This window comes from Zalophus californianus, chromosome 8 (assembly GCF_009762305.2).
Source record: "Zalophus californianus isolate mZalCal1 chromosome 8, mZalCal1.pri.v2, whole genome shotgun sequence".
NCBI classification, from domain to species: domain Eukaryota; kingdom Metazoa; phylum Chordata; class Mammalia; order Carnivora; family Otariidae; genus Zalophus; species Zalophus californianus.
Window position 1 is genome coordinate 101,299,599 of NC_045602.1, and position 22,938 is coordinate 101,322,536.

Consider the following 22,938-nt stretch of genomic DNA (forward strand, 5'->3'; position numbering starts at 1 on the left):
TCCCTACAGTTAATAATGTGGAAATCTCATACTGATATCAAAAGAAGAAATCTAATCCTGAACCTGAAATTTTATAGGCATCCAATTAAAGAAACTTAATGAGCATGATCAGTGGCTTCTCGGATGGCGGGGATTAGTTTTATATTTCCTGTTGCTCTCATTCTATTTACGTGTTCTTTAGCATCAAAGAATGCGTTGATAAAGATGCCTTAAACAATAATCGATGTGATGAGCTGAAGGTGTGGGAGTGAGTACAGCAGATTTCCAAGCTGATAAAGATGCTAGACCTTATCATCCTTTCTCTTCCTTAATACACATAATTGAGGTGTCTTAGTATATATATTTCTTCTGGACTTCCATACCATGAGTCAAGACAGTACAAGTGAGAGAACTCTTTCAAAAGACCCAAGTCCAACAACTGGCAGGATCTTGTCAGCTCCAAAAAAAAAAAAAAAAAAAAAAAAGAGAGAGAGAGAGAGAAAGAGTCCAAAATAGGTGCCAGTTTGGTGTCCAAAACTGGTAAATGAGGATAAGATCCTATGAAGTGTTGACAGCTTCTTTCCTCCTTTTGATAGTGTTAAGACATTTATTAGAAACAAACACTTTACACTTGATCTCAAAAGTCTACTGGTTATTCAATGAATGACTGAGAATACAGAAGCCTTGACCTTCTCAACTCAGGAGACTCTTCTAGAATCTCTTAGCTCAGTCCTCTAAGCCTTGAAAGCTATGGTGACTAGGTAGGCATGGGTCAGTATCTCCCAAACAGGAACACGAGCCCTAAGGTGAAGTGATTTCCTCAGGAGCACAGAGCATCCAGGGACAAGAAAACAAATCTCCAGTGAAAGGTCCGGGATTACGCCACCCCTCCTTCCTTGACAATCGCTGCAGAAAGCACACAAAATGGACTATGGAGATATATCATCCCCTCCTTTCAGACTCGCTGATGCTCTAAAAACAACTATGGTAACCCAGCCAACAGTGGTTAATGCTTTGAGACTTGCAGCGTGCTGGCCCAGATATTACTGCTTGTTCTCCACAAGTTAGATTTGAATTTCAGGCACAGAAACCGGCATGGAGAACTCACGTTCCTGAGGTGAAGAGCGAGGAAGGTGTAGAGCTGGTCTGAACACTAGCTCTTGTGATTCCCAATTATGTTACACGTTTCATCTGTCATCTCAATCTACGATCATCACCAACCTGCACCCACTCGTTTGGGGAAGCTTACCATACACCTGTCCCTCTTGCGAGGTGCTTCCCATGGATGCTCTCACTTCACCCTCACAAAAACCCCTGCTTCTGTGCAGTGTTGTACTACAGAGGTACTCAACAGGTAGTATTATCATCCCCATTTTATAGACAAGGAAACTGAGGCACAGAGAGGTCCAGTAACCTGCAGGAAGCTACTGTGGCCAAGCCTGGCAGACGCAGTGGTGGCGCCTGATCTCAAGTGCAGGTCAGGGGGCTCTGTCGTTCATGTTCTGGACAATATGCCCCCATGAGAATCTCCACAATACAGACTTGTCCCCAGAGGCATGTGGGGCCATGCTTTGGGCACAGAGATTTCCTGGTTCTTGGTTGGCCAGAGCTGCCATTCCAAAAGTACTTTAGAGAAAACGGAGGGGGGAAATCAAAAGTAGAAGCACATACATTCGTAGCCCTGTGGCCAACCCATCTGATTGTATCTGTGGCACAGATACATTTACACGGCCGATGGCCATGTAAATAAGTCTTCACAAGGGGAAAAAAAGACCTGTAGATGACTATTTTAAGTCCCTCTCAACGGGAAAAAAAAGAAGTAAGTATATTGGTTGAAATGAATACTAATCTCTGCTTGATCCAGAAAAGAGAAATAATTGGTTGTGAATAGCTACTGTGGTAATGAATTGATGCAGTAAAGCCTAATAATGAGCTTATTTTAGAGACTTTTGTCTTTGCTATCTGACCATCAGCTGCAGACCAAAAATCCAGCCAACAAGACTAAAGTTCGAGTCTAACGTGTCCTGGGAGAATTTCCTTTCTTTCCTGAATGATTTATTTATTTATTTTTAACAAAACCCAACTTCTACTATTGTTTCAAATTTAATATGGAGATTGGGTTCAGGAGTTTGAGGCTATTTCTTTCTAACTTGTGCCTCCCACTCACTTCCACAGCCCTAAGCCAGTCCCACCTGGCTTGGAGGGGAGGGGGCTTTAAAAAAGCTCCAAAAAGCTGGGCTTTTTAATGGATTTTCCTTCCCCAAAGTTAAGAGGTCCAGGAGGGAGGTGACCCCTTGTGCAGGCTCAGCAATGTCACTTTGGAAAGGTGTGGGTTATTTGGCAGGAGGGACAGCAGACCCTAGGCCTAGAGCGTGGGAAACTCTTTCAGACACTGGAGGGGATGGGGGGGTTGTTCAGAGAGAGGGTATCAAATTCCTGTTCAGCTCCCTGGCTTTAGTGAAGGACAGCTAGGTGGGGGCGAGGGGCAGGTTGCCAGGGGAGGGGGGAGACAAGGCCAGGGGCCCTGGCAGCGGAAGCCGACCCACTGATGCGCCCTTCACCTGTCTTCACTCTGCTCCCCAGGGAGAGAAAATGCTTTGACGGCCCTGGGTGATCACTGGGGCTGTCTGCTTGGCTGAACCGCCCCGTGTCAAACCAGTGCATTTCAACAAAAGAGCAGTGCTGTAAGGAAGGGGTAAGGGCTGCCAACACAGAACCCATCACCCCCTTTTTAGAAAGCACCTCATCTTTTAAAGGACCACCAGGGAACTGGTTTACTCAGGTGCAGTGGTGCATGGGGCTGCAGCGGCCAGCGCTGTGCATGTGTGTGTATGTGTGTGAGTGTGTGTGCTTGCGTACGCACACTCACACACACACTTACACACAGGCCTAGGCTGCGGCTTTCAGGGAGAGCAGCTGCTTCACTCTTTCTTTGAACATCTTTCTGAGTGACCTTTGTGGTCTTCCAGAAAGAGAAGGCCAGAAATACAGCTCAATTTTCTTTTCTTTAGGGCCAACAGGTCATCAGATCAGTAAAACATAGGCTGCTCCCCCCGACCCAACTTGCCTGCAGAAGGCTAACAGCCATGGGGATTGTACAGAGCAGACATGGCGTGGCCTGTCTAGGCAGTGGACAGAAAGGTGGTAGTACCTTAGTCTTCATGGGCTTTGCACTCTAACAGGATCTGGGTTGGTGCGCCATTAAATGTCAAATCCATTCTGCCCATAACCTTGATATTTGCAGCTATGGGGAAGCCTACGATCTTGGGAGCTATGGTGAACTTTGCTGTCCAAAGACCGACTCAGGAAAGCGATGAGGACGTCCAGGAGTGGCCCTCACCTTCCCACCCCGTGCTCCAAAGTCTCCCTTTCTGAAGCAGCACCTGAAGGCAAGCTTTTTGTTCCCGTGCTGGGGTGATGGTAAGATAGAGTGAAAACAAAGCACTGATTGTTACTTTGCCCCTGTTGTAAGTCTATGTAAACATGTGCCTTGGGGTCTCAGAGGGGACAAGGCAAAGAATTTCCACCTGTACCATCTCTGCAGTCATACCTTCGTGACAGTGCAGAGGGAAGCTGCCTTTTATAAAAGTTTAAGAAGCTTTGCCAGACTCTCGTGTGTGGCCTTCTCATAACTCACCTCCATTTATTCTCTGCCCCTTTGGCTCATTCTAGTTCTCTCCACATCCACCAACTCCAATAGCCCCTCGCCCTCAGGAAGCCAGGTGGAACTGTTCCAGAGCATTCTTCACTTCCCATCCAGCTAAACAACATAGATGAGGATGATTTAAAATGAATTGGGACCCTGGGTGCTTTACTGACCTCAATCACAGATTGATCCATCGTGTGAGCTGTAGAGGGCTTAGCACTTCACGGTTGCCCTGTCCTTCTGTTTGGAAAAGGAATCTGGGTTTCCTGGGTCTAAGGATCTCAACCACTGTTCTTCCCTGACATTTAGGTTCATGTTTTAAAAAGGCCCAAGTGAGGTCTGGGGATTCCCAGACTCACGGATTTATCTAGGAGAGAGACAGGGGATCCTGAGAAATTCTGCTCCAAATTTGGTTCTTAGGTAGAGCCCCATGTACTTAGTAATTTTCCAATGAGAGGACACTCTCCCTGCAACCTTCAGTTCCCAGTATCCAGGCATTTTCTTGTAACTTAACGTAAGAAATTCTTAAATCTGGGGCACCTGGATGACTCAAGACGGTTAAGCATCTGCCTTTGGCTCAGGTCATGATCTCCAGGTCCTGGGATCGAGCCCCATGTGGGGCTCCCTGCTCAGCGGGGAGTCTGCTTCTCCCTCTCCCTCTGCCTATCCCCCTGCTTGTGCTCTCTCTGTGTCTTTCTCTCTCTCTTTCTCAAATAAATAAGTAAATCTTAAAAAAAAAGGAGAAATTCTTAAATCTACTACATTAACAGCTCAATCCTCAGCATTAAACCCCACAGTGACATTTCTCACCTGTGGGGGGGAAATGTGAGCCACAACAAGCCTAAAATTGTTTTGGGCATGGCCTAAGCTCCCTTGGAGTAAAGGTGGCCTGGTCCTGAAACCATAAAACCTATAAACAAGGGAAAAAAAAATCATTTCCTGTGGGTAAAGACCCAATGGGGAGCACTGTTGGGTAACGGTAAGGAGATGTCTGCGCCTTTTTTTGCCAATCTGCACCTCCCCCAAATGGATCCTTTGTTCTTTAGCAGAGAGCCATGTAACCACTTCCTGGAGAAAGAACAGTGGCCTGTTTTTCCAATTAATCAATTAGAACAATACAAGCCTCCCTGGAAATGTTAACAGGTGCATGCAGTGATTTCTGTTCATGGGTCGTCAAAGAGTGACCTCTGAACATTTTTCATTTCTGGACCCTCAACATTATTCTGCCCTACTTTTTCCTGTCTATTCAGACCTGTTTACAATGAACATAGCATTTTTCCTCCTCTGTCTCCATGTTCCCTTTGGCACTGTCTTGGGTGGTAGCTGGGACCTTCAAACCTGTGTCATTTCCTGGATGGAGAAGGTCGTACACTTCTTACTTTCCCATAACCCTAACACAGCAGTTTACACCCAGTAGGGGCTGGTCCACATTCTAATTGGGGTATAGTCTCAGTGACATTTGTTAGCCACTATGACACTGGTGTGACGAGCAGAACAACTCTGACCAAGGAAATCTGATCTAAAATGGTGTCATGCAGAGAATGTTAGTCTTGAGAGAGGGACAGTTAACTTAATTAAGGATCAATTGCTCTAAGGTCAGGTTCAGGAACTTTCAGCCATGTAAGCTAATTGGAATTTGAAGCAGAGAGGAAGAATAAGAAACTGCTGCCCTTTCCCAAATGAAAAGAATCAAGAACAAAGCTTAGGGGTATGGAAGCAGGCAAATGAGGACAGGAGCTACAACAGGGATGAGGTTGCCTTGTTGACTAGTCCCCTTCCTTGGCTGTCATGGGCCCCATTTCTGGGAAGACACAGAAGGAAGTACAAGCAAAAATCAAAATCAAAACTTTGTCTCTGAAACATGGATTGGTAGGGTGAGTATTCTCAGGAGACCAAGAGCCTAGATTTGAACTCCAACCACTGTTTACTAGCCATGTAACCTTGGGCAAACCAGATAGGACCTTCCTGAGTACCTGTTGCTTTACTGATAATGGAAAAATGACGTTGTGCTTCATCTCCTTCATGAGGGTGCTGGAAGAGTCAAATCAGATCAACATTTGCTTTGTAAAGCATGTCTATTTCAGCATAGATGAGGGTTGTTATTTTTAACCCCACGTACCCTTTTCCCTAACCTCCCATTTCTTTCAGCTTTCATCCCAGCCCATCTTAGCGGTACAGATTCATGTCCCCCCTAGGAACTTCTGTTCTCACCTCCCTTCCTCTCATTCAACTTTTTGAATCAGTCATTTACATTTTAGAGCAACTGAAGTGTTGTCACCTCCTGAAGGAGTCTGAGGCAAGCTAAGAGATATTTGAGGGCTTGCCTTCCTGAGTACCTTTGAAATCATACTATGCTTTGCTGAGTGTACTTTCCATGTTAAATTGGCCCTTTTCTACAGCTATGATATTTTATCAATTTCAGGGCATATAATTTTGCTTTGTTTTTACATTTCAACATCTCTGAGAGCAGGATATGTTGTAATCATTGGTGTGTCCTACTTTAATTATCAGTGTTTCTTTTTTTAGTGGTGCATAAAATAAGGGAGCATCTCCCAATCAAGGGTGTCACACAGATGCAATACAACACTGCTCTTACAGAGATAATATGATTGTTAACCAGATTCATAAGGGGGTAAGAAAAAAAGTGAGGTAAGGTAGTAGTTGCTTTGGAATCAGATCAGGACACAAAAAGATTGTTTCATTTTCTTCCACCTTTCAACTCTTGAGCGTTACCTGGATATTTGGATTCTGCCCATTGATGTCAGCTTTGGAAAGGTCTGGAAAGTTTGGTAGATCAAGGAGAAAGGATCTGGGGCCATCTCTTTGCAGTGAAGGGTGCCCAGGCTCTTGCCGGAATCGCTGTCTGGGGAAGGGTTGGTGTGCAGCCTGGTGGTCCAGATGTTCCCCTGCTGCTTCTTTGGAGAAAGGAAAGCTCGTTTCTGATGCAGAGTCACTTTCCATGTGGAGGTTATTCTAAAACAAACAAACAAACAAACAAACAAGCAAACGGACAAATAAATAGGAGGCGCATGATTTGAAAATACCCCCCTTAACAGTCCATTAAATTCAAGAGCAAAGACAATTCACGTGGCTGGAATTAAACCAGAATGGTATTCTCAATTCATCTTCACTCCCCTTGGTTTAGTTACTCCATCTTCAAAAAGTCAAATCATCAGGAAACTTTTCCCAGCCTGCTACTCGGGAATTTTCAGAGGACTAAGGTGTTATGGGATATTTATTATACATTGAAGCACATCAACATGAAAGTGCTATTGTGAAGGAGAATAGGTGTTCATTCAGAACTGGAATCAAATGATGGTTTCCTTCTCATAGCTTCAACTAATTAATCACTCTGGCATTAGTTATAGCCCCCGGGTACAGAGCTTGTTTCTTTGGTACAGGCCATGGAACAAAAGATCTGACCAAACTGGATAAAATACTTGGGCCAAATCATTGACTATATCCATCCATCCATCCATCCATCCATTCATCCATCCATCCATCCGGTTATCAAGTGTCAACCACATTCTAGGCACAGGACATAGAGCCATGAACAAGACATGGGCCCTATTCTCTTAATGTGTACCACTAATTGAGGGAACAAAATAATAAATATGACAAATAAAATCAGATCAGAAGGTGGTGACTGGTAAGAAGAAAGAACATGGTGGACAGTGGCCAGGGACAATATTGGACAGGTTTCTGGGGAAAACTTATTTGGGAAGGCGAGACCTGAACACCTGCTGCAATCTGGGGGAGGAACATTCTCGCAGAGGAAACAGCAAGTAAGACAGTCCTGAGCTGGAGATGATCTTGGCCTCTTTGTGGGACAGAAAGAAGGCCAGTGAGGCTGGTATGGAGCGAAGGAGGGAAGACGGTGCGCGATGAGGAGGAAGAGACGGGGATAGCCAAAGAAAAAGTGACAAGAAGGCATTTTGAAATTTAATACCTTTATTCTGAAAAGAAAAGTGCAAGTCTGTTGTTTTTCCCAGCTAGTAAAAAAATGTCTCTAGTTGTCATTTGGGTAAAATTTTTGTAGTGATTGAAGAGTGTAGAAGTTGCTGGACTTCTTTCCCAAACCAACCCTTCTCCTCTTGTTCTCCCTGGACTTCTCATTGGAGGCTTCCTCCATCCCTTCAGGAATAGCATTTTCATGTTTACTGGTGGAGGGAGAGGTAGAGATAGAATTTCACCAGCGTTTGGGTCAGTGGCTAAAGCTCTTGTTATTCTTGGGTATGTTTTGGGGTTTTGGAGTGTATATTCTAGCACACTGTCTCCACACACACTCCCTGCCCCACCGAGGTGCCTTTGACCTAGCCAAAGGGTTACATCTGGTATCAAAATGCTCCCGACTCTGAGTACCAAAGGTCAAGAACGGCCAGAGGATGAAACACATGTAGCAGATAAATATCTTCTTAGAGAGCTAATCTGAAGGCATGGATCTTTCCTATATCGTTTAAACAGAAATGGAGCTGAGGAATAAACGTGCTGGTGCAGAGACCACCTTGGTGAATATGCCAAGAGGGCAAGGGACCACCAGGCTGCACACCGACCCTTCCCCAGACAGAGATTCTGGCAAGGGTCCGGGGCACCCTTCCCTGTCTGCTCTCACTTCTTTAAAACATGCAGTTAGAGAGTTACACAGCGGGGAGAACCTGAATGCTTGTCATCATGTTTTTGCTTGCCCTCCCTTTTTTGCTCAAGAAATGTGGCCAAGGGCAGTGTCTTTGTTCACCTTTCCAGCCCCCTCTCTGCCATGGTTTTGTCTCCGGGCACATCCTTGTAAAGGGAGTTGCCCTGGCATTCCCGGGCATTGCTCAATGCAATGAGGGCCAAATGTATTATGCTGAGACTGAGTCCAGCACAATGGGGGGGGGAGGGGAGGGAAGGAGAGCAGGGGAAGGAGAGAGAGAGAGAGGAGCATGCTAAGTCTTCCCTCAACATAAGAGATCTCTCTATCATAGTCCAAGGAGTGAGAACTGAAGGCAATTGTCCTCTTGTTCTTCTTCCTGGATCCCTAACCCTAAAACTTCTCCAACAGTGTTAGTGAGCATAGTTGGATTCTCATAGAGAATTTCTTGCAGAGGATTTGTGAGTATAACTCTCAGAAGGGGACCAAGGCTTGCGTGCCAGTTGCTTCAGGGATTGCCTGCATATCCAGCCCTAACTTTGTTGTAGTAACTGGGACACACTGCTTAACTGAGTTCAAAATGGAGCTCTCCTTCCTTTACCCTGTGAAGAAGTACACTTTCTACTCTTAAAACTCACATTTTAGGAGAAGAGATAGGAAATGCTATTTGGCATTTTGTTTAGATGGCTCAGAAACCAAGGACTGAATCTGATTCATTTCTTGGGTCTGACCCGGGAATTTCTTGGTAGGAGATATACCACCACAGAGTGATCCTGGCTCAGCCATGGACCAAGAAAACCCATTAAACTCTCTGTAGCTCAATGATCCTCCATGTAAAACAGCAGATAATAAGGGGAGTCCCATGCTGTCCCAGCAGGATGGTCAAGACAACTCAGTTGGGTTGTGTCTATACATGAAAAAAGAGAGAGAAAGAGAGAGAGACAGCGAGAGAGAGAAGTGTGGAGTTAGGGCAATTGGCTGGTCAGCTCAGGCCACAAGATTCTCTGCCGGGAATAGACTGGGGCTAAAGTGTGTTTTGGCTTGAGTTCTGCACAGAATTGTGGCATTTCTCCATCTTTTCCCAATTCCCCGACCCGTGCTCCAAACAAGCTTAGTGTTCATAAAGCATTTGGAAGATGAGAAGTAATAAAGAAACACTAATGACAGTCTCTGAATATCTGAATTCCTCTTGCATCTTTATCAAAACATATTGAACTGGAAACCTCGGCTCTCAGCAATGGCATGGCCCCAAATTTCCAGAAGCTGGAAGCCCGAGGAGAGAAGGATGTCTTACGATGCCTCATATACAATGAAACTCCACTTTATTCAATCAATAACAAGATTCGGAAGTAACCATTATTTTGAAAATCTCAGTTTTACATCTGGGGTGGGAGGCAGCAAACAGGATCCAGCAACGATGCAGGAGAAAGCCTTTTCTTCATCTTTTCTCAGGAACACACTGCCCGTCTTCCTTGCAGAGCAGCCCCGCCCCGCCCCCTCCCCGGAGGTCTTGGTTGATGGCCATCACTCCATCTCTATCAACGAGCTCACCCGCTGAGTGTCCTACTTAAGTTATGCTAGCAGAGTGAAGATTCTCAGGAAGGGTGGACTGCAAAATGAAGATTTTAAATAGTTTGTGTTTTATTTAGAAAAGCAAATGCTCTTTTTTAAGGCATTATCTTGTGCAAGTCCAGGAGCTAAAGAAAGGAAACATCACCATGCTTTCTGTGGTGCTGCAGGATCATTTTGCCTAAATTCACATGACATGAGGTCGGCTGAGTTTGAGAAAACATTTCTTTACCCATAATGCGTCTTTGAGCTGATCTTCAATCAGTGCTGCAGCTCCGGTCGCACTGTTCTCTCTGGAGCTGGGATTACCAATAAAAAGAGGAACCGAAGCCCTAAGGCTGTTATATGGTTTATACACATGCACTGCTCAACAGCTGAGGCAGGCGATCTACAGTGATCAAATTATATAGCTACTACTTGATGCTCCCCATCTTTGTGCATAAAGTCTGTCCTTTCCCTCCGTTATTTTACTACCGTTCTTATCTAAAATGGGGGAAAAAAGTAATAATAAAATGTTAACAACTATGATAAAATAATAAAATGGGAGCCATGTATTTTGCCTTAGATGGCAGTATTGTGGCGGATATTTGCAATTGCCTACCCAATTCTATTCCCCTATTATTTATTTATTTATTTATTTATTCATTCATTCATTCATTCATTCATTCATTCATTCATTCATTCGTTTTTACTCAGTATTCCTGTCAGGGGGCACTGTACCTGGCTAAAACTACATTTCCTGGCAACCACTGCAGCCAGGAGCGACCATGTGATGCAGTTCCACCCAATAAGATGTACGCGGAAGGTGCTGGATGAAACTGCCGACTGGGAGGCGGTTTACCTTTTGCTTTTCTCTCTTACACTTTCTCCTACCTGGAATGCAGATACAAGTGCTTCAAGTGAAATGAGGCTGCTGGCAGTCATGAGGTTGAAGGCTAGTCTCTAAAGATGGCTGAACGGAAAGATAGGGGAGCCTGGGTCCGAGATGGCAGGGTAGAACCATCATAGGAATCCTGGACTGGTGACCTCTTAACTTATTTTACCACAGCCCCGAGCATTAATGTTAACGTTGACAATGCTACAGCACCAGTAGCAACGTTCCCTGTTATGACTCAAATATTAGAGCTGTGACTACCAATGGAAAGGGAAAAGCCCTGTTCAGTGAAGGGACTCAAAGCTGGGTGCTCGGTTCTCTGCAAGGTACACAATCGGCAGCGGACAGAGGTACCAACAGGGCATTTAGTGAGTCATCGTGGTGAACTTCACAGTGGCAGCCAGGCTACATATGCCCACTCTGCTATCTATGCCCTTCCCCATACCTTTACAGAGTTTTCTCATTGTGTCAGCATCTGTATATTACATTTCTCAAGTGTATTCCTCACTGTGTAATGTAATATTTCCTTTAATTTGTCTTAAAATCCTATCATTAAATTTCAAGGGGTTTGCCCTCACGAAAAGAAACCAGAGCCCCTTGGACAAACGGCCCACTGATTCCAGAGCTTGGGCAGGGAAGTATAGGTGAGTTTGGGATACTTGGATGCGCCAAAAAATGAGGAAGCTTTTAGTGGTTAATGGTGCCCTCCCAAAAGAACACAGGAGCCAGGTTAAAGGGTCCTCACTGCACAAAGATTAGACAATTTGGGTGTCAAAACAAAGTTTGTAGTTCACCACTGCATATAAAATCCATGCGAATCCATGAACTTAGGATGATACACACAAAAGAGAAAGCATGAAAAATACTGTCACCATTTGAGGTAGGAATTATGACACTCGTTACTTGGAACATTGGTGTTAAAAATAGAGAAAGGTTTGCCTGAAGAAATAATGTCTGAGCCGAGACCGCAGAGGCAAGCAAAAGTGAAGCAAGTGAAGCAGGTGCAGAGCACAGAGCAGGGTGGGGGTGGGTGGGCCAGCGGACCCTACAATCCTGGCAAAGCAAATGGGTGCAGACTCCCCAGGGCGTGGCAGGGCCTGGCATAGAGACCCAAAAGGCATCCGAGCTGGGATGGAGTGGGGCCACTCTGCGGTCTTAGTAAGACATTACGGAGTTAAAGAATATAAACATCAGGCCCAGCACAGAGATCTCCTTTGGTCTGAAAGCTTTCTGTCATAGTGTTGTGATTTTCCTCCAGGCCACCACTTCCCTGGTGGCATTTTCTGGGTCATCTGGAGGCTTCTGAAGCTATGGGGTGCTGGGATCTCCTCCCTCCTCCCAGCTCTCAGCAGCTGGTCCTGAATGCCCCTGGGAAGGCTCTACCAAGATGAACAGAGAAGAAAAATGTCTCTCATCTGTAGACTGGGGACAGTTTCTAAGATGATAAGCCAGATGCTTTATCATCTGCATCCTTTCTTCCCAGGACATCACTGGCCCAACCACTGCCTCCAGCCACTGCATGGCAGGGAGCTGCTCATTCTGGCTATCCTCGTGACTGGCAAGGGTCGCCGCAGCCACATCGAGGTCAAAGTGGTCACGATGTTCAGAGATTCCAGCTGGCCATTTGGCATAGGCAGATGGAGAGGGGGAGGTTTTTTGGGGGGACACAGGGCAAATGAGGGTGATCAGCTCACGGGGAGGCAATCAAGGCATGGAAATGGGTGATGGGTCTACCTTTGGGAAAAGTGTGCTAAGCATCATTGTCCCAGTCTGCAAATAGGCACCTGCCCTATTCTGCAAACATCTACTAAAGGCTGGTATGTGGGAGGGGGGGGAAGGCTTATCTGACCATTTCCAGAACCTCCAGAAGAGGCACAAATTGGTGGCTGGCTAGGAGAGTTTTAGTGCTTTTTTTTTTTTTTTCTTTACAAGGCTGTGGTAACTATTCCCAGATTAACACAACCAGGCAGACTTCTTGGAGGCAGACGGGATGGCAAATTTCTGGAGGGCAAAGCACAAGCATATCTGCAATCTCAAAGCCCACACCCTCCAATCCCACAAGCTCAGGGGGCACCCAATAAGTACTAGTTGATGATAATGATGGCTATGGGCCTAGTTAGATTTCATTTTAATTAGGCTCAGGCTACAGGCCTCATTACCCCTAATGTGGCTTTTATGTGGGATTCTGAAGAAAAAAACCATCTAGGAATCGTCTATTGAAGATATTAAAGAAGATATTATTAGCAATGCTTTTGGTCTCATAGACTTTGAACAACAAACAACAGAGATTATAATTAATGTCACTGCAGCCTCTCTCCTTAAAACATACTAACAATATAGCTAATTAGCAATATGTCCTCATTTGGGGCTGGACATCTGCATATTATTATCGACAATGCTTGTTTCCTTTTTCCAGATTAAAGGAAGCCATACTGCACCCAGGCATATGGCCATGCTCCTTTCACATTAAAACACTCCGTTTTTCTTCTACCCATGATAAACACACTCAGGACTCAGAGCTTTATCTGCACTAGGCATCGATTTTTGTCTGGAACACTTCCACGCATCTAAAAATAAGTTCAAGAATGCCACTGGTGGTATTTCAAAGGGAAGAGCAAAATTTCCCCATTTGGGGAGCTAAAAGAACAAAAGGGCACCCTGATTATCTTTACACATGATTGGGGAGCAAGCGCTTCTAGGAAGAGAAAACAGAATAAACAAAATGAGTTTCAGGCAGTGAAGTCGGCTTTCTCAGGGGGGTGCACTTGCCCTTAGGGTTCGGGCAGACAGCATCGAGACTATTATAGGAGTGGCAGTAGGGGGTGGTGGAGGCTTGGTCTGCAAAGTGTCAGAAAGAAGTAAGCAGGACCCACGGGTGAAGACGCAGATGACAAGGCTGGCCACCTTCTGCTCTCTCTCTGTTCAGGTGTGATGGTAATTGCTCCCCTCCAGGCAGCAGGAGCATGACAATATCAGTGGCTTTATTTAAGAGCAAGCACGGAATGGCAACTTCCTGGCAGAGGGGAAATGGCCAGAAATATGCTTCAATCTTTGTTGTAGCAGCTTGAAGACGACCCTGGGAGCGAGTGACACAGGCACATCATGTTTCAAGAATGCAGGAGTGTGGCATCTCGATTGGGAATGGATCCTTCTGTTGAAAGCCTGACTAATGGCTGAGGAATCTTACGTTACAGTGGCAGAATGTATCGCGAGAATGTCTATTTTAGGGCTTGGGAATGACCCTGCTGATGATCCCAGGCAAGGCCTTAGAAGACATGAAGAATGGTCAACTAGTTGCGTTTGAGCAGGGAGCTGGTTCCCTGGGGGAAGGGGCCACTATGGTGGGCCACCCACTCCTGTGCTTCTTCCTTAATGGAAGGCTCTTGGGCCTGACTGACAAAATGGAAGTCAATAGCCCACTGGCTTGTCTCCGATACTGCTATAAACAGCTTTGATCTTGGAAATGTGTGTGTTATTTGTGATTGTTCAAGTGGGAACTATCAGGGACCCATTTCCTTTATGTCCTGTGAGGCTAAAGAATGAATAGAAGTGAAACACAAATTATTCTTTCAAGTCTAAGAAAAAATGTAAGATGTAGAGCTCAAGGGTCGGAAGCCAATTTGGCCAAAAGAAACCTTCATTCATCATCTAAAATATCTCTGCAAATGTAAGGGGATGGAGAAATTGTATTTTCCAGAACCTTTCTCAGAGGGAATGGTGGACCTGCCTAGAAGGCACACTTTGATGAGTCCCTTTTGGTGTGAGACAAATGCTCCTCAAGAATAAGATACAGGGAGATTTTGTCTGCCGAGAGGGCTGTCTGAGTTTGAGGGCAGAGCTAACTTTCTCAGGGCTGTAGAGAACAGGCCAAGGGCAGCCACCAGGGGGCCCTTTGGCCATGTGGGGCTTAGCCTCCCCTCCATGTCAAATTTTGAGCAAATATTTCATGAGTCTGGATTACTGAGGGCTTTTCAAGTCGTGATTTCTCCATTTGTAGCAAAGAAAACAGAGGGGGAGCTGTCCAGGACCCATCCTCCAGGACCTGATTTGAAGAGGCACCAGATTATTAACATGCCTTAATGGCCCAACTATCTAAGTCTTCCCTTGACCAGAGTGGGAGGGTGTCAAACAGGACAAGGAGATGCATGGAATGGGGGGCTTCCAAGGCCCAGGTCAAGGCTGGTGTTCGGCTGTTGAGAGGCAGAACCAAAGAGCATTAGATGGCAGACCCCCAGACGCTGGCCTGGGGTGGGAGTGACCCTGGTGACCCTTGCCCAGATTATTATTTTAATCAAGAAGATGGATTTCTTTCAACACCCCAAGTCAAGACCCTTCACTGAACCCTACCATAAATCTCTGTTCCAAGTACCTCCAAAATAAGTTTTAAAGGGAACTGGACCTTTACCTTGAAATCCTGGAAAAGGGTTCATGGCACTGTGGAAGGGGCCTGGGCCAGGAGGTACGAGACCTGGTTCTATGTCCTAGCATTGCCCCTATCTAGTTTTGTAAGCTTAGGCGGGTTACTATACCTTTGTGTCTATGGTTTGCAAAAATGCCTACAAATACTCTCTTAATGTCCATGCTTTGGGTAGCTGCTTCCCACACTGTCATTGTGCTTGGCCAATGAAAAGTACTTGTGTACTGGGGCTTGTCTACTTTTGCTGCTCTTTGTAATCCCAGGACCACTGTGTGAAGAGGCCTGGGCTAATCTGTTGGATGATGAGACACACGTGGAATGGAGCAATCCCCTCAATCAGCCAGCCAATGACGAGCCACTCAAATGGAGATCATCCTAGACCACCCAGCCCTAGCTGAGTCAACCCAGACTAGAAAAGCCACTGAGCTGACCCACAGACTCATGGAAAAGAATCAGTGTTTATCGTTTTAAGCTAATGAATTCAGAGTGGCTTGTTATACAGCAAAAGCTAAATAATTCAGGGCTCAGTTATTTCTTCTGTAAAATGGGCATGGTGAGGTAGAGCGGGAACTGCAAAAAAAAAAAAAAACCCTCCATCTATCCAGTTCTGACATCCTAGGAACAGAGTCCTCAGGAGACACTAGTCCTGAAGAAAAATATTTTCCAACAATGCAAAAAAAAAAAAAAAAGTTATGCCAAATGCTTGAAAACATCAAATTGAAGGTGGGCAGATGAAACAAAAAACCTGATGTCTAAATATCGAAAATGTAACTACTATCTTCAATTGCTAGAACACCTTCCCCTTCTCCACCTGCTAACTGCCAAGCTGGGTGAAATCTGTTGGAAAACAACCCCCTGCCTACGCTTCCGTCAATCACGTGTGCTGCTTTGTTAACAGCCCTATTGCCGGTTTTTCAAAGATTCAGACCTGAGATTTAACAGTTCTCCCCTCTCACTTTCATGATGCACCTGTACAGCTCTGTGGGCTGCCAGAAACTAGCAAATGCCCATTTATTAGGGAACCCCTACTGACACTATAAAACAATTATAGAGCCATCATAGACCAACTGCAGTCTGACGTGCAGAGACCAGGACTGGCTCCCTTCCCCACCTGCCCATACAGATTGTTCTTATTTGGACTGGTCTGTTCTCCCAGGGAAACTGTTTGATCCCTACGTGGATAGCTGGTAGACCAGGCGATTATGGTCCCTCGGCTTAGCTTGGCTAACCTTTCTTTATAAATGGTCAGGGTGTTTGTTCCTTTCTTAGATTCGCTCAGCGAACACTTCCTGGGCACCTACTTTGTGCCGGGTGCTCTGCGGAGGGTGAGACAGTTCAATGGCGCATCGCTTGTGAAGGACAAATTATCCAAAGCTTAGAAATAAAGCAAGAGGATGTCTGCAGGTCTCTCAATTCATACCAGGCCTTAGGACAACAGTCCTCTTCAAGATTTTCTAGTTCTCCAGGAGAAGGTAGCTTTGTTTCACCTATTATTTACTACTGATTAGGGCCCAGACTAAATGTTACACGCTAACCTGTACATTTTCATCCTGTAGAAATATAAGTAGTTTTTTTTTAAGATTTTATTTATTTATTTGACAGAGAGCCACAGCGAGAGAGGGAACACAAGCAGGGGGGTGGGAGAGGGAGAAGCAGGCTTCCCACGGAGCAGGGAGACCGATGCGGGGCTCGATCCCAGGACCCTGGGATCACGACCCAAGCCGAAGGCAGACGCCTAATGACTGAGCCACCTGGGTGCCCCTCTTTTTTTTTTTTTGACCTGGTAGAAATAATTTCCTAAAAATTCTCATCATAAGAAACATGTAACTCTGTAAGGTGATGGATATTAACCAAACTTATTGTGGTGATCATTTCACAATATATTCATATGTCAAATCATTATGTTGTGCACTCTAAACTTATGCAACATTATATGGCAATTGTGTATCAATAAAACTAAGGAAAAAAAGAAACAATAACTGAAAACTTACTGTTTTATTGCCCTATAGGACATTAATCAGTTTTATTTCTAACTTACAAATTTACATCCTTATGATTTTGTTAAGGTATGTTTTAAATATGTGTTCCTCAAGTCCTCTGACCTGGCGTTAGCATCTTAGTTCCCTTATTAATTAAATTAATTTTTGATATGTATTCCTTTCATATTTGTATCAGACTCATGTTTTTAACATCATGAAAATCATATTTGGACAGTGTTTTTTCTTCAAGGACTTCAGACTCCACTGGGGAAGTTAAAAAATGCTTACACACATATAAGATGCAAGGTAGAAGTGGGAAATTCCTTAGGAGTGGAAGCTTTCAATGTAAGGAAGTAAAATGATCCAGACTCTTACTAATGACTTCAAGTCAGCATGTACTGAATCTTTCACAGCACCATATTATGTTCTTTTATTTTCTCTAAAAGACCCCTATCTGCATACAGGTCCCATGCAGCAGCAAGCTGAAATGAGTGTGGAGAAGCATGGTTTGTGAACAGGACTTCTCTTGGGGTTTCTCCTCTGACGAAGGGGCGTGGAGGGAGGGTGAAAGGCCACGTGCCAGTGGGAACCCACACTACTTTCAACCGTTTTATTACCTCCATGCACCCATACAATTTCCTACTCTAACCCTAGGGAAACAAGGCAACCCCCAATGCTGTTCTTGACAAAGATAATTCTCCCAATAGAATTCATTCAGTGAGGTGAAGTTCAAGAAAAGAGGACAGCAAGGCTCTCAGAAGCTTGCTTTCTGGGGGTGGTCATGAAGAGGGGCGGTTTGCAACAGAGAACATGCTTACAGGTTTACTACCCTCCCCAGTATAAATACCATGGTATTAGGATGTATCACTCTGAATCTGGGCAGGAAATGGATGGCACTGAGGTACTGGGTGGCCAGGGAGAGTTTAATAAAGGAACAATTTACAGATGTCTGATCAAAGACGCTGGAAACCGCCAATGATACTGCAGTACCCAGGCCCAGTAAAGCCAGGGAGATCTTATAGCCCCAGGCCTGAAGAGGCAAGGAAAGGGAGAAGTTACCATTATCCAAAGTGGGAGGAGGAGCGTGGTGTGTGGGTGTGTGGGGGCAGAAGAGGCTTGCTAAATACTGCCACCTCCCTCTCTTCTTCCCTTCTTCTGTTGCCCTAGAGCAAGGGAGCCTGTTGATGTAATACATATAGATCAAGTACCCAAGGCCCAAGTTAGGATGGAGAAGGGCAAACGCTGGGTCTAGAGACAGAAAGAGAAGATATAGGGCACACAGGACATGTCTGGGAAAACCACGGGATCACTCGTGCCAGGCACTGGACATTAAATCGAACCTTCACAACATCCATTTGAGGTAGACATGAGTACCCCTATTCCAGAGATGGGGAAGGTGAGTCAGAGAGGTCCCTAGCTAGTAAGTAGCCTCCACAGCCCTGTTCCTACCACTGTGCCCTGCTGTCCTAATTCCTCCCCTGGAGGTGGTCTTGAGGCTAAGAGGGTCTGCAGCCCCTTGAAGTCCCCATCCTCCCGCGACTGCAGCTCCTGTCCAGGGGTAACGAGGGGTAGCAGTTCCAAGGGGGATGGCTCAAGAATACTAGCCTGCAGCACACTGTTGATTTCATCCTCAACTCTGCTCCCCCATTTCCTTTGGTGGGGGAGTCCTGGACTCATTTTCTTAGGAAAACTTATACTAGCCCAATGCCTCTTCACTTGGGCAGTCTGATTTTATACACTAACACGTGCAATATATACTTATATATTATATATATAATTTATATTTATAAATAAATATATATATAGTCACCCTGCACAAGTTGGGAATGAATGGGCTAATATGAGGTTTCCTAGGAAAATGAGTCCAGGATTCCCCCTACTAAACAAAGTATATATTTAAATATATATATATATTCATAAATAAAAAATCTATCTATATATATGTGTATATATATAGAGAGAGAGAGAGAGGGAGAGAGAGAGAGAAGGGATGAAGTAAGAATGGAATGGCACATGGGGGTGCCTGGGTCGCTCAGTTGGTAAAGCATCCGAGTCTCAGTTTTGGCTCAGGTCATGATCTCAGGATCCTGGGATCGGCCCCCCACATTAGGCTCTGCACTCAGTGGGGAGTCTGCTTAAGATTCTCTCCCTTTCCCTCTTCCCGCCCCACTCTCCTCTAAAAAAAAAAAAAAAAAAGAGAATGGAATGGCGCATAGTACTTCATGCAAACATTGTGACAGCTATTCAGAGGGCCAGAAGAGGCAAAGAACAGACAAAATAGGTCACAAAGAGCCTGGCCTCAAACATGTGTTGCTTTGGAGATTAGCATTTGGTGCCATCACATTCTTCCTCATGCCTGCTAAAAGTCTGGGGTGACCTTTGAAAGTACCAGGGGCCCAATGGCTGGCCATCTATAGGAGAATGTATAAGTAAAATGCAGGCATAAAATAGTTACAGAATGAAACCCTATGGAGCAAGGAGAATGAACAAAGTACATCCACCTCCAAGAACATTGATGAATCTCACAAACATGATAGCGAACAAAGGAAGTCAGATACCAAAGAACATAAAACATATGATTCTATTTATACAAAGCTTAAAAGCAAGCAGAATGAACCAGAGCTGTTACAAGTTAGGACAGCGGTGACTCTGGGGGTGCTAGTGACAAGAAGGGAGCCCTTGGGTTTTGGGGGCACCAGCCATGCTCTATTTCTTGGTCTGGGAGCTGGTCACGCAGTATGTTCACTTTGTGAAAATTGATTGAGCTGTGCACTGTGATTTGTGCTCCCTTTGGTGTGTATGTTACTTAGATGCAGAACTTATATAACTACCAAAAATCCAAAAGAAAAGAAAACAGAGAAGGAATCCTAGAGCAATGGCAATTGGCAAGATCACGAATATTTCTTAAAGATGCCACACTTCCATGTCACTGCTATTTTCTGAACAATAAAGGGTACAGGGAAATCCAGTTTTTGAAAAAAGAGGGGCTTCACCTTGCCAACGTTGCTTCCCTGTGGCTCAATTTTCTCATCTGTCAAATGGGGAGCATCTCTGTAGTAAACACAGGTCTCTTCTTCTCCTCTTCATTATTCCTTTTTCTCATTAGCCTTTCTAGTACTCCGAGGTATCTGTCTTTTCTCTTGAATGTTTCCCCACTCAGCTCCTACCTTCCCTAGTTGTAAGCACTCCTCCACCTCTGGCACCTTTTCAGAAATGTCTTCTCTGTGCTAGTCTTGTCCGAACACTCATCATGCATCAACTCAGTGCCTCCCAAAGCTCCGCATCAGATGGGTACAAGCACACCACCTCTACTGTACAGATGAGAAAACTGAACAGAGAATGTCACCAAAGTCGCTCGGCTCATAAAGGGTCTAGCTGGGGCTTCCTATTGAATTGACTGCTTCCATGGTGTTGCTCTTGTCCACCACAGTTTTCCACAATGGAAGCACAAAAAGTTAGCCTTACCCTTTTGAGTTGCCGTCTCATCAAAAAATCTGGACCTGCTAAATACCCTTTGAATAAGTGGATGGAAGGATAGATGGATGTATGAATGAACAGGATTTCAAAGCCCCATAGGCGTGGGCACAGCTGAATCACCCCACCTCCCTGAAAACATGTTAGGGTCCTGGGATGTGGGGGAATGAACAGAGGCTCTGGCAAAGGTGGGGAAAGTTCTCCCTGCCTCAGTTCCTGGCTTGGTCTCCACTTGTGAGGCGACCCCAAGTTCTGCCCAGCATGACATGGCAGAGGCACCTGCCTCCCAGTGACATCAGGAGCAGTGCCCAGCTTTACCCTCTGCCCAGAGAATGTAGAGACTGCACTGGAGGGACCAAAGGGGACAGCCACCTGGGCATGACCGATTCACCATTCAACACCCAGCGAGTGTACCAGCAACATGGGGCAGGAGGGGCTTGGGAAGCAGGGACAGAAAGAAGACTCTGAAGGAGATGAGGGGTAGGAGCCCAGGTACATTCAGTTCTGATTCTGAACATTTTCCAAATCTACTTGCTTCTCTTCAATGTCAAATAAGAATCCAAAGATGATACATATGTATGTCGAGATACATATTGATTTGCAGATGCACATATTTATACATATGGATACATAAGTGTATACATGTGTTCACCAAGCTCACGGAAAGCTGGTAATAAGCTGAGTTATCACTTTAACTTACTTGTACTCAAAGTGTGGTCCCCAGCATCAGCACTACGTGTTAACTTGGAAAAATGCTGATTCTCAGGCCCCACCCTGCAGAATCAGTCTCTGGGGTGGGGCCCAGCAGTTTGTGTTTTAACCAGCCCTTCCAGTAATTCAGATGCAGGCTAACATCTGAGATCCTTGGCTCTAACCAGGAAAATATGAGGAACAGGTAGCGGAGCAGTAGTTACGGAGCTATTATTCTGATAGTCACTTTAGCAAAGGGAAAAACTTTCAGGAAATGAAGGGCTCTCAAATGGTTGGTGTATTTTTACTGGGGAAATGTAATCAGGTGAATAGCAAATTAGCCCCAAGGCATCCAGTCCAGCCTGGGGAGACCCTCTGAGCTGTCACCCACTCCTCAGGGATGTCCCCCTCCACAACCCCCCAGTGAGGAAGTCCAGGGCAGACCTCCTCATCTTCCTGAGTCCCGGGGTGAAGGAAGCTGTTGCTGAGTCAGGTGACATTAGAAACCAAGACACGGGGTGAAAAGGTAGAACTTCGAAGGTGGAGGGTGTACTATAAGATTTGACTTGCTTCCCACTTATCCCCAGCATCAATATATTCTAGCCTTGTCCTGCTCGCTTAGGTAGTAAGTGTCCCGAATGGGGCAGCAAAGGGTTTCTAACTGACATCCCCTTCACCGTGTATCTATCTCTGAATAAGCTATGTGGGTCCATGGGGAGAGACAGGCTTGGGCCCTGACTGGCTACTAGATAAATTTTGCTAGCTCAGAGGGCTAGCAGATTCAACAAGGCCCACGAGGAGGCCCTCAGGAAGGTCAAAGAGAAATTATCAATCAGTATACAAGAAAAGAGGGAAGAAAGAAGGCAGAAGACAGAGGAGAGAATTAGACTGAGAGCTTCCTTCAGGCACCCCAAATGCCAAGTGCCTATTACCATGGTTTGGAGGTGGCTCCTTTTCAAACCTGAGAGCTCCCCACTGCCCTAAAAGCTCCACACAGCAAACCCATCATCAAGGTTAAATTCCAAACTGTCCAACAGCTAACTCACAATTTTTCAGGAAATTAAAGAATGACTCAGGTATGAAGTTGAAGAAGCAAATCTATCTGTTCCCAGCCTATCCTCAGCAGTCACCATGAAAATGTGCCCCATTCCAAAGGGAAACACCCCCAAGGAGCATTCCTTCACCAGCTCCCCTGCACACTTGCTCCTTATTCTCCCAGGGAGACCTTCTGGAAAACAGAAGCCTGATGGATGAATCCAACCCAAGAGAATGCTGTCTTCAGACAACCCCCACAGGGGGTTCTGGAAAGGGTTCGTGCAGCAACCAGAGATTTCCTCTCCTCCAGCAAATTTATACCTCATTCTGTTAAAATGCCATTTGTCGGCTTCAGCTTAGACTCTCCCCTTCACTCCCCACGTCTGCAGATGGAAAGACTGGTTTTTAGGTAGAGAAAAATCCATTTTTAACCAAATCATGAGTAGTCAGTTAAATGCTCGCCCTCCCCAGCGGTCTACAGAAAAGGCACACAGTACACAGAAACTTCTCCCACATGCCCGGTTCCATAACTTACGCATGACTTTCAACATCCTGACTTTTGAAAGCAGGCTCTAGAAGTCAGAAGATAGAGTTTGTTACAAGTGGGTCTGTTCATTCTCTGACCAAAGGAAATCAGTTTCTTGC

At 45.3% G+C, this 22,938-nt stretch overlaps 1 protein-coding gene across 2 annotated transcripts in view; it reads right to left on the bottom strand.

The window, feature by feature from the left end:
* The window catches only part of ISM1 (isthmin 1), a 73,489-nt gene that overhangs the window by 20,819 nt on the left and 29,732 nt on the right, over nucleotides 1–22,938 (bottom strand). For both annotated transcript variants that reach the window (XM_027622125.2, XM_027622126.1), the window contains exon 2: nucleotides 6,359–6,598. In XM_027622125.2, coding sequence (XP_027477926.1) covers nucleotides 6,359–6,598 — 240 coding nt within the window. The remainder of the gene's footprint in view (nucleotides 1–6,358; nucleotides 6,599–22,938) is intronic.